Source organism: Marmota monax, unplaced genomic scaffold, assembly GCF_021218885.2.
Source record: "Marmota monax isolate L192 unplaced genomic scaffold, Marmota_monax_Labrador192_F-V1.1 WCK01_AAM20220418_F8-fsc00594, whole genome shotgun sequence".
Lineage (NCBI taxonomy): Eukaryota > Metazoa > Chordata > Mammalia > Rodentia > Sciuridae > Marmota > Marmota monax.
In genome coordinates, this window is record NW_026692477.1 from 87,994 (window position 1) to 100,508 (window position 12,515).

The window sequence follows — 12,515 nt, forward strand, 5'->3', positions numbered from 1 at the left end:
CACTTCATAATTATTTGTGAATAATTGAAACTATACAAAAAATGTGCCCCTCAAAATAAACAGGTAAATGCTTAGTGTTCAGCTTTGACTAAATCGTCTAACCACTAAGCTACCTCAGATATGGCTGGACACAGTCAATATTATTAGAAGCTGACCAGTTAAGAAGTACTTGAAATGTTACAATAATATGAAAATAAAGGAGAGATTAAGAATTTTTGTTAAATAGTGTTAGGAAAACATTTTTCTCAAGTTGCAGATATATAAATACTTGCACATGTTTTAAAGACTGAAGTTCAAAGTCAATTATTGTAATAGCTAACAGCTGTCTTGTTGGGGAAAAAGATGCATCCTCATTATTAAATTTAAGCATAATTTTACTAAATATATTAGAAAAATAGTTTTCAATTTTTCAAAAATATAAACAATAGTCTGGGAGACCCTATGTGATAGGATGGAAAAATCAGCTTTGTTTTTCTCCCTTTTAAAGAATTTAGTGGTATTAATATAAAAATGTTTATATTACCAAGGGTTTTAGTCTATTCTGTTATTTTTCCTTTCTTGTGATATGGTATCTTTCATTTTTCTAGGTCAATGGAAAATGAAAAATAACATGTATTTTTTGCTAATTTAGGAAACATTCCACATTTTCTTGAACAGGACACTTTTGAGCTCAATTTTCTTTTGGTTACATTATTTTCTTTTATACATAAACAATCTTCATTTTTCTAATCCACTTTTTACTAGTCAATTCATGACACTGACAATTTCATTACTTTTTAGTAGTTGTTATATACAATAATAATGCACAAATAATTCCACAAACTAAGGCAGATAATCAGCTTATTAATAGGAAGCTACTAATCATTAACTGCAGTGAGCAGCATATTCTGAACCTGATTAGAAAAATACCTTCTTAAACTCTACAAGACCACCTTTCCCTCGGGGCTATTTGTTCAGAGAAACGAAGGGAGCAGCTTGGCGTAGTTCACCAAGCACTTTGATGAAGCATTTCCAATAAATTCTATTTCTCTTTGACTCAAATTTTGCACATTTTTTGAGGGGAACTTTCTGGCCCTAGTCTCAAAGCAATATCTTCTTTCAACTAATTCCACAGTAGAAACTACTGCTTCAAGGTGACAGCTAGCAGCTGTGTTCTGGGTACAAAAGCTTCAAGCAGCCCTTGACAGCTGGATTTCCCAAGATGTTTCCAGTAAACTCCAGAACTTCTGCTGCTTTGCTGCAATAGTACTAACTAAAAGAGAGGAATCAGCTAGAACACTTGGTTAAATTTAAATGCTGCATCATCTCTTATAGTTTCTTCATCTCTTTCAACTATTTAAGGTATGTTCTTCCAAGATGAAGATGACAATACTGCTCATCCCTTAGGAAAATTGTTTTGCTTGTAACTTTAAAAAATGTGCGGTGACTCATGCACCCTCACTTCATTTCCCTTTGTGACCAAAAACAAGTCTTTTGAGAGAGTTGGCTGCATTAGATGTTCAATCTGTGGTCAGTGAGAAACCTCATGATAACTAGACCAAAGTGCTGGACTTCACTGCCCTTTGCCTATCCTCCCACCTCCCTTTCACCTGTCCCAAGAGAAAAGGGAGTAGAAGTCTTGAGTCAATTCTATCAAGATATTGTTGGTAAATAAGCTGATGTCTTGGATCAGCCAGCTAAGTCTCAGATTTTTAATGGTATTTTTAAAAAACTATTAAAACTTATGGAATAATTTTTTTAATAGATGGTGACTTTTATTATTAAGGCCATGTGTCAATTTACATGTCTAAGTTTAGGTAACTATGTTTAAAATATTGTGTGTAGATTTTCCAAAAACAAATGAATATGAAATTAAAGTGTTTTCTAACTGTAAATCATCCTACAAATGTAAGGGAATAATTTGGGAAGTTTTCTACAGCTTAAAAAAAAAAATCACAGGCTTTGGGTAGAATAAGGTTCAGTTCCTGGCCCTGACAATTACTTGCTTTTTTATCTTGGGAAGTAACTTTCTATCCACCTGTTTCCACATTTGTTAAATGTGCATAATTCTCCAGTGGTTGAAAATTTAGTAAGAGGATGACTGTGAAGTTCCTGGCATATCTCTCCCTGAACAAGTGGCAGGGACCCCACATGATAGGTCAGGTCATGGGTGTATCAGTTTCAACAGATTCACATTCTGCCATTAGCTACAAATGAGAGGAACCCTTACTCTGGAAGGCAGGGACCCAAACTGACTAGAGAGACAGAAAGAGACATCTGGAGGCTGGAGTATAGCTCAGTGGTAGAGCACTTGCCTGGCTAGGTTGGGCTCTGGGTTCAATCTCCAGCACCATGGGGTAAAGCAAGATAGGGGTATTTTGTATTTGTTAGAGGAAAGCTAGGTGAACACTAAACTTTCATGTGAAGCCAAATCTAAACCATCTGAGGCCATGTGAAGCCAGATCTAAGCCAGAAGGCCAGAAAACCAGACATAATTCCCTGTATTCCCAATCTTAGGGATAAATTATTGATATTAATGGCAAACTTACTATGGGTCTTAAGATTTTTCTCATCTTATCCCATTCCTCAACATCTACTCCTTCCACTGACATTTTTCCAGCAACAGAAGAAATCCTCAATCAGTAATCTAAAGTTAAAAAGGGTCTCATTCTTAGTACTGACTTCCCACACAGTGAATAGTCCAGAGCCATATCACAAGGCCACGCCGGCTCCCATCTCCAGGTTTATCGACGACATGGCTCCTCCTTTAGAGGTCAGCAATGTGAATGCAGTGAAAAAAAAAGAGCATCAGTAGAGAGCCAAGGAGGCCCAAGTTTAAATGGACTCTACTATATACCTTGCTTCTGTTTCCTCATCTTATACCCTTGAGGACTGCTGACAACTAAATGAAATGAAGAATGTTGATGTAACCAGCAGAATCAATAGCATATAGTGAATACTCAATTGATGTTAGTCCTTTCCTTTCTCCCTTCTCCTCAAACACTTAAAAAGACTCAGCCTCCTTTTCTTTGCTTTTTAGAAGAGCCACCTATCTGTCTTTTTCCTTTTTTTTAAAGTTGTATATGGACTCAATGTCTTTATTTGTTTTTAGGTGGTGCTAGGATCAAACTCAGGGCCTCACACTTGCGAGACAAGTGCTCTATCACTGAGCCACAATTTCAGCTCCCATCTTTCTTTCTTAGAATTCAGTTCCCTTCCAGAATGGCTGCACTGGGACACTCTCCCTCACTCCCCACCTCTTCAAGTCAGTCCATGGGTCTTTTTCGTTGAATCATTAAGTGCTAATCATCACAAGGAAACAGATGGAGAGTGAAGTGGGGATAATAGGTAACAAATATGGGGGAGTGTGACGATTCTAGTGGGCTTCTCTTTCATTCCTAAGACAGAACCTCAAACCTCTTCTCAGGCCAAGAAGGACCCTTCCAAGAAGGGCCACTCCTCCCAGCCTCCAGATCCAGAAGCACGACTTGAGTTGGGGTACAGCAGGTAGGAACCTAGCAGCCCACTGCAGTGTACCCTAAACAGTTCATGGACAATATGAAGGTACTTCAGACAGTGATGCCATCTCACAGGTGCTTCCTCAAAGGCCAGAGAACTGCTAACCCAATGACATGAACATGTCTGGAGCCTACCCTACTTCTCTTTCACATCCAACAAGGTGAAGCCAAGACTGGGTTCTCTGACTTTCTATGGCAAGAAATTACCTGGGAGGATTTTTATTCAGAGTCCCTTATCAGGATTTCTTGGAGATCCTGGCTTCGGAGGCAACAGGAAACCAATCTCCAAAGAGGGATGAAGCACTTGAAATCAAGGTGGCAGCAGCAGATCCTAAAGGTCTTCTTCCTCCACTAGAATGGGTCTCTCACTCTCTCTTCCCACTCTTAACTGCTGCTTCCCTTCAGCTGGAATCTTTCCCATTCTGCTCACCCAAGTGTGTTTTCTGATGACGAATAAGATTCGAGCTCCAGGAGAAATGCTTCCCACAAAGAGTGCACCGGTAGGGCTTCTCCCCTCTGTGGGTCCTCTGGTGTGCTCCAAAGTTGGAGATATCACTGAAGGTCCGCCCGCATTCAGCACATTCATATGGCCTCTCACCAGTGTGGGTGCGGTGGTGCACTCCAAAGCTGGAGCTGTTGCTGAAGCTCTTCCCACACTCACAGCAGATGTAGGGCGCTGGCTCCAGGTGGGTCCGATAATGCCCAGCCAGTGTGGCACTCTGGCTGAAGCTCTTACCACAGATATCGCAGCAGCGGTACGGCCGCTTGCCCAGGTGATCTTGCTGGTGCGTGGTGAGGTCTGAGCGCCGCCGAAAGCACTCCTGACACTTGGGACATTTGTAGTGCTTCTCTTCCAGGTGGATCTGTTCATGCCGGATGCGGTTGGAGATTCGGGAAAAGCTCTCACCACATTCGGAACACTTGTAAGGCTTCTCACCAGTGTGGATCCGTAGGTGTGTTCTCAGGTTAGAGGTATTGGTGAAGGTTTTGCCACACTGAACACATATAAAGGGCTTCTCCTCTGCCTCAGGCTTCGGAGGAGCAATAGGATTCTCTGGTCCTTCAGCTGGGGCAACGATTTTCTGCCATGGCTCTTCTGACTGTGTTCCTTGTGGCCTCATCAGTGGGTTCTCCTGCCCATGATCCTTTTCCCCAGATGGGATGTGAGAACCCTCTGAGCCATCCACTCTCCAAGGGTTACCCGCTTCCCCTTCCTCAGGCAGGTGTGGTTCTGGACTCTGCTCCTTCTCACTGCCCATCTCTGAACCCTCACTCCCGCTGCTCAGTCAGGTACCAATAATTTTAAATAAATAATATTTAGGCAGTGTTTGTATTTCATTCAATAATTGTTAATTTGCTCCATCATTTGTCTTCTACTAAGAAGATAAATATCAGAGACTTCTGTCTTCTCAGCTCTGATTATGATTGGAGAGATTCAAAATTCCAATTTCAAAGAAATAATGTATTTGAAAAATTAAGTATAGTTTCTTCTCTAAAAATTCACCTTTAAAGAAACAAATAAGATACCTTTCTCAAAATAGTAACAACCCAGAAATAATGGAACAAACAAGAATATTTGATTTGCTTCAAAAATAAAAAGTTAGCCAAATATTTTTTTCTGGTGTCTTAAAGATGTACATATAAAAACTACTACAGAATTTCATTTTTTAAAAAAATATTAAGGTCAAAAATGTTAATATTATCTCTGGGAGATTTTTACTGGTTTCTTCTTTTTCCCTTTCTATATTTTCTAAATACATGCAGAAAATGTACATTACTTTGAAAACAAGAGTATATAAATTCCCATTGTATATTCTCAGAAATTTTAATGGCATTTGGTATTTTTCAAAACACTCAGTATATTTTCAGTCTTTGGTTAACAAAATGGATCATCCTTTGTTTCACCCCTTACTCATATTCCCAAGGAGCCAGAACTGAGACAGTTGCATTTGAGCTCCTCAGGCATGACTGTACAAGGTCTTTGGCATGATGCATTTTTATTTGCAGAGGACAATTTCTGGCAAAAATCATTATGGACTTTGAGATGGCAAAGATTAATACCTGCAGATAATAAAGAAATTTGCCTTGCTTATGGCATGAAACTAATAGTTTATATTTTAAGTTTCTTCCCCAAATACATTATCCTACAAAAGCCTCTTCATTAGTAAAACAGGCAAGCAAAAACATTAGATTTTCACTAAACCCATTCTCAAAACAAACAGTGGGGTGTAGTTGGGAGCAAGAATTCTAACCAAAGATTACACTTGGGACAAACAAAAAGGAGAGAGTGAGAAAGAGAGAACATTTTGTTGCCTCTGTTCCAGACCCTGTTAACACAAATCATTGCTACTGTAGAAACATTTTCCACAGACTCCTACCAGAGAATTTATACCCCAAGAACCAGATATCCCTGAAAAAAAAAGTCCTGGTTAAAATATTTTACAACTAGCAAAGTCTAGGAAATTTCCATTCTGTCTCTTCTCTTTCATTTCTATCCCCAAAAGTTTTATTGCAGTTGCTCCACTAAATTAGGGAGAATAGGCAGTTCCCACAGAGCACCCTGTGGAAGACCCCATTGGTAAAGCTTTGTCCCACAAAACTCAGCAGTTAGTACCTTCAGGGAATGTAGATAAGAAATAATATCTCTCCAGTCTCAAATTTCAAGACTGTAAGTGGTAAGTATCAGATTCTAGAGCCCATAAGCCAAGAGGAGGAAATGAAAAAAGCAATAATAAAAACTGCCTCACATATCCTCAGGAAATAAGTTAATATTTCTTCAGAGATGTTTTTCACAAAAGAATTACTTTTCCTTAAAAAGTAAATGAAGATAAATCTTACTATCTTTGATTTTATTATCTTCTGAAGAAATATGTGTATAAAATCAGAAATAAAAAGCTGCTAATCTTAATGTTTTTGTTAGTAATCTATTTAGATCTGATGACTAACTATTAGGAATAACTATCCTTTCCTGGTATAGTGATTGCTTTTATCACGTCACAAGAATTTAATACGTGATGGTGGATTTTATTTTTACTTTAATTTCTACATATTAAAAATGTTTGATTATTCTGGCTTAAAAAATTAGTTTACTTCACAGCTATATTTTGTCTAAGCATTTATATAAGAATATATGAATATACAACCAATGTAAAATTATTGAATATAAGGTTAAAAAGTCAATATATTGTCAGGGTGTTTCTAAATATTAGGATGATTGGAGTGAATTTTTCCATCATTATCTAGAAGCTTCACATGATGAGCAAATTTTCAACATTGTCAACACTGGCAAATCATTCAAGTCAATTTAAAAAAAAAATTCCCCAAAGTGCTCTTTGGCAGAATAAAAGGCTGTGTCTATGCAGCTTCTCAATAATTTGGAACAAGAACCATCATCAATCAGAGAGTCATTTTATCAAAACAACACCCAATAATAAAGCTGATGAATATTTTTTTCTCTGAATTTACTAGTTGGCTTGCTATCTTATATACACAGCCTAAAAGACAGGGGAATTGACTGAGAAAATCTGGGAATACAAACAGAAAATATTGAGTCATTCTGGAATTATTTAGACATGAAAAACAGATCGGTAGCTTCTTCCTATCAGGCCAGATTAGTGTAGAGATATAAAAACTATGTGTGGATGATGTTATTGATAAATAAATAAGTTCAACATTTGGAAATTTAATACCTTTGTTCTTGTTCTTCCCTGCAAGAAACACCAAAATGAACTTGCTGAGCAGCAAAGCTTTGCAGTAAGCACATTTCTCATTTTACTAAATAGCCACTTCTGCTTTCACAAATCTTCTTATTCTTTCTATTCATGTCACTACAGAAAAATGATGCCAAGCTATTTTTCATCAAGCAAGAGATATGCCATTTTGGTGACTTTACGATTTGATGATCACCAGAGACCAAAAAAAAAAAAAAACCTGTGAGCTCTGGAGTCTCTAGAGAGATCTGAGTCCTTGGATCTAATGTTCCTTTACTGCTGCTGAAAGACAGCAACCTGACCTATCCTGTGCTGCTCCCAGCAGAAGTAACATTGAGCACTACAGCCTCTGGGATAGAGCTATTGAAACAATGGTTCCTAATAACTTTAAGAAATAGAAGCAACTATGTATACATTCTGACTTCCTGTTGGCTCATATCCCTAGATAGAAGTGTCTTTAATGCTCAAACAAGTTGTCAATTAAAGCACTGAATTTTATATTTATGAACATAAACATAAAAGTGAAGATCATGTGAATTATTACAATATATACATATAGGATGTGGGTTTATGAACACATCAAAAAATAGCCAAAGTATAATGGAAACATTAAAGTAAAAACTGTTGTCACTATTGCTCAGAATTGTGGATAATATGCTAAACTCTACTGATTGACATTCATGCACAAACATATAGACGGTCAAATACAATGATTTGCCCATACACAAGGACATTCTTTGAAACTAATTGTTTTAGTAAATTTTTATTTTGGAAGATTTAGATTTGCAGAAGAGTAGGAATATAGTACAGAGAGTTCTCACACAGCAGGTTTCAGTTGCCCCTATTGTATTTGATTTTGCCATGCTACATTTTGTGATGATATATTTTCAAAACTAAGAAACAAACATTCCCATATTACTATCAAAGAAACTTCAGACTTTATCCTTATCTCAACAGCTTTTCCATTAAAATCAGATCTATGTTCCAGTATTCAATCCAGGATCCCACATTACAGTTACTTATTAACTACTTAGGCTCCTCTGGTCTGACAGTTTTGCAGTTTTTCATGATCTTGAAGCCTTGAGAGGTATTGATCAGATATTTCATAATATGTCATTCAATTTGGGTTCATCTTATGCTTTTATCATGATTAGATTGAGAATATAGTTTTTTGGAAAGATTGCATCAAAGGTAAAATTTCCTTCCCATCAAATCATATCAGGATTACAAGGTATAATGATCACAATATCTCTAATGATGTTAACCTTGATCACTTGATTAAGGTGGTGTTTGCCATGTTTCTTCACTAGTGAGTTACTGTTTTATCCTTTTCATACACTTTTCCTTAGAAAAAAGTCACTGCATCTAGCCCAATCAAACATATATTATTTGGAAATTTTCTGTAAGGACAATTTGTATCTTTGCCTTGGTTTATCAACCATTCAAATATAACACTATAAACTCATGAATATTTATTTTATATTTTAGGTTATAATTCAATGCTACATTATTTATTTTGTTCCTCAAATTATTCCAGATTTCACAATGGGTAACTCTTTCAGGTTGGCACCTATCCTTTTAGCACACACATTCTTTTGTTTCTGTTTTTTTGTTTTTGTTTGTTTTGATAGTTATTTATTTTCCGACAATGCAAAACCATCTGGATCCACCTTTATGTTTCTTGCACCTGCCGGAGAATGAGTCATTTCTCTGAGGACTCCAGATTCATTATATTGGAGAATAGTATTTAAAAGTCAAGACTTGGACAATGGGCAGAAATAAATATATTTTTAGCAAAATTAATATCAATTATCTTGTGGGACCAACAAATATGTGCTGTTTTATTTATTTTCATAAGCACAAACATAAAAATATCAGAATTTACCTTATTTTGCTTATTTCCTTTGGAAAAAAATAGTATTTATTTTTCAGTATAATTTTAAACCTCCCTATGTTGTTGTGAAGCCATTTGACATGTTTATGAGAAAATTGAGAGTTTCTTTTCATGATTTCACATCTTTTTTTTAATGGTAAACCCTGTGTTTAATAAAAGTGAATAACATTAATTGAGACTTATGTGTGGATTTCACATCTTTTAAAAACAATTCTTGTCACATCATGACTACTCATGTGGCTTTGGACAAATTACTTAACCTTTCTAAGCCTGTCTACCTTTTAGGACTCCAGTGTGAATTCAGAGAGACTGCAGATATGGAAGTGCTCCCTAAATTATAGAATGCTAAATAAATATTCATAAGATTTTACAATAATACAATTATTAATTTTATTAGCAAACATCTTCATTAAAGGTAAGATTTTTGACTATTAAAACATGACACTATTATTTCTTCACAGATCAGTTATCTCCTATTATGGAGATGAATAAGTGCATAAATTACATAGTGTAGACAGCCCTGGCTTTCTTAAAACTCATACTTTGAAACTTGGAAAATTACCTAGAAGCCTAATGTTTAGCCTAAAGGCATCTCTAGACCTGAAAAGTATTTGTGGTGGCTTTTCATTATGATCGATGATTGATTTCTGTTCTAATGGGTGGATCTGTCTGTTCTGATTATAAATAGTTAAGCCACTATAATTGCTATTTTTGACAGTCCCCTGGATCTCTGCACACAAAGTTTTTATGTGACCTCAATATTTCACTTAAGTATCTCAGCAGAAGACAATGAGATGTCACTAAACTCGGCCAAGAAGGAGGAAAAGAATACAAAGTAATAATATGTGTTCTTAAAACAGAAAAACTGCAAGCTTTTTTGGATCCCTATAATGTATGCAGTAATTCAGCAGCATTGATTCTAAAAGACTCCAGTTTTTCTGAACAGTCACTTTAGAGGACAACTGCCTAATATCATCAGATTCATTTCTGTGAATTATGGGAAGTTTACATTTATTATTGATTACACTTAATAATAAGTGCTATAAAATCAAAATTTTCTCAAAAATAGTACAATCTAATGACATAATGCAGAAATATAAGACCACAGGAGGAAACTGTGGTCAAGACTAAAAACACTTGCAATTTGTAAAAGAATAGTTGTACTAAATAACATGACCTTGTTATAAGCTGTTAACATGATGTTGGCCCCAGGACAGTCCCAAATAAGTGCTTATTCTTTCACTACTACATTTACAAAATAAATGCTGTTCTATAATGAAACTGAGAATCACATTAGATTTGTGCTAATATGGCAATAAATTTGACAAACTGTATGGATACATCTCAGGAATTAGCATTTTCCGATAATAAAAAGAAGTAGAAATCAAGTACAAAATTACAGTACAAGAACCCATCTCCTGCTTAGAGGAAATATTTATGCCAAGCATCAGTATTTTTTCTGATTCAACTATTTTAACTCTATGAAAAGGAACACTTGAGAAAAATCATTCTTTGTGCATGAAAAATGTTATACCAAAGTCCTACACTATTTTAAAATGGGTTTTGTAAATTGATGATTCATTTGTTAATATATTATTAGTGAGTCTCTATAGCACACAAAGCAAAGGTTTGATATTACATAGTTCTTACCCTGAAGCAGCTTACAACTTGAATTCAGAATCCCACCTCTCAACTCATCTTCTCTAATATCTCCTGTTTCCATTGCACGTATCTGAAAGTCATCTTTGAAATTTCCTTCTCATCTCCCACAGCCAACAAAAAAAACAAGTTCTAATGTTTCGGCTTTGTAAAAATCTGTCAACATCATCAAAGTCTCTTCATCTCTCATTCCTCAACCTTAGTTTAAGTCCCCATAATCTTTCCTCTGCATCCTTCAGGCTAAGAACCCTGGCAGTGAAACAAGATAGTTGGAATTTGATTCTTGGTTTTACTCTTTGATGATGAGCAACCTTGGAAAATTGCCCATCTTCTGCTATAGTTTGAATATTTGCATTACTAAAAATTCATGTTAAAACCAAATCACCAATGTGATGGTATTAAGATGTAGGGTTTAGGGAAGTTATTAGGTCATGGGTGGAGCTTCATGAATGAGTTAATGAATTCTGTGTTCTTACATGGTGAAAGGGGCACTATTTATGAACCAGAAAATTAGCCCTCAACAGATACTTTAATGTCGAACTTCTCAGTTTCCAAAACTGTGGAAAAAAAAATTCTGATGTTTATAAGTCACCTACTTTATTGTGTTTTGCTAATAGCAGCCCAAATGGACTAATGTTCTTTAGTTTCCTCCCATGTAAAATTGTGAAAATAAAGTGGTCTGCCTCATTTTGAGTATTTAATTAGCTATTATAGGGAAGGTGCTTAGAAGAGAGTCTGGAAATAAGTACTCAATAAATTTCAGAAAGACTTCCTTGTTGCAAAAACCTATCAATGTTATATACATTCTTGTATTTTTTAGTTATTGTTTTGTTTTGTTTTCAGTACAGCGAGAATATTTTTTCTCTTTTAATAAAATTCTGATTGTGTCAATACATTGTTCAACCCTTTCTATTATTCTTGTGATGAATCAAAATCTTTAGTACTACCTAAAAAGTCCCTGTATGGCCTGGCCTTTGTCTACATTTCTGGGTAATTTTCTTCAACATCACTGAGTTATTTTTGAATTAATAATGTCTAAAATCAACTTCCAAAAATCTCCAAAGATGGTAACCCAAAGAGTGATTTATCACTCACATTACAAAGCAGTTCTGGGTCAGCTGAATCTCTGAGACTCTTCTCCAGACCATGAGGGGAAATGTGATTTTCTTCACATTTGGGTATGAAGGTCAAAGGATCAGTCTCTATAGGGTGCATGCTGTTCTATTAAGGCAAAGAACAGGAAAAAGAAGGTCTAGAAAATCTATGCCATTATGTTCAAAGATTTAGCTCATACCTGAAAATTGATATGTCCATTCATCCCCTACCATTCAAACAATAAAATATAGCAGAACCCAAAGTCAATGGAACAGGGAGGCATCTAAGGACCGAAATGGAATAAATCACTGTGGGAAAAAATAAATATATTATTTGTATTAGATAGATAGATAAATTTATATATATTAAATATATATATATGTGTATATATATATATATATATATATATATATATATATATATATTTGCAGTAGCAAATTTTACATTGGAAGTCTTCAAACTCCTCCCTTCAATTTCCCTATTAAGTATATAGTAAATTGCTGTAAACCTACTTTTCTGTAGAACACTAGAAATTACTCCTCCTGTCTAACTATATTTCAAGACTTGCCATCCATTATCCCCGTGTCCTCCCTCCTGCCTGCACTTCCTAACCGCCAGCAAACATATCTTCCGTGTATGAGTGAGAACATTCAGTGTTTG

General features: G+C 35.6%; 1 protein-coding gene across 1 annotated transcript; it reads right to left on the minus strand.

The window, feature by feature from the left end:
* Positions 1-1,749: 1,749 nt before the first annotated feature.
* Positions 1,750-4,785, minus strand: LOC124091850 (zinc finger protein 691-like). The gene has a single exon (XM_046443067.2). The coding sequence runs from the start codon at positions 4,754-4,756 to the stop codon at positions 3,899-3,901; it is 858 nt and encodes a 285-aa protein (XP_046299023.1). The 5' UTR covers positions 4,757-4,785; the 3' UTR covers positions 1,750-3,898.
* Positions 4,786-12,515: the final 7,730 nt, after the last annotated feature.

Bases quoted from the DNA above. Each gene is read 5' to 3' on its own strand.
- LOC124091850 (XM_046443067.2), bottom strand. From the start codon at position 4,756: ATGGGCAGTGAGAAGGAGCAGAGTCCAGAACCACACCTGCCTGAGGAA.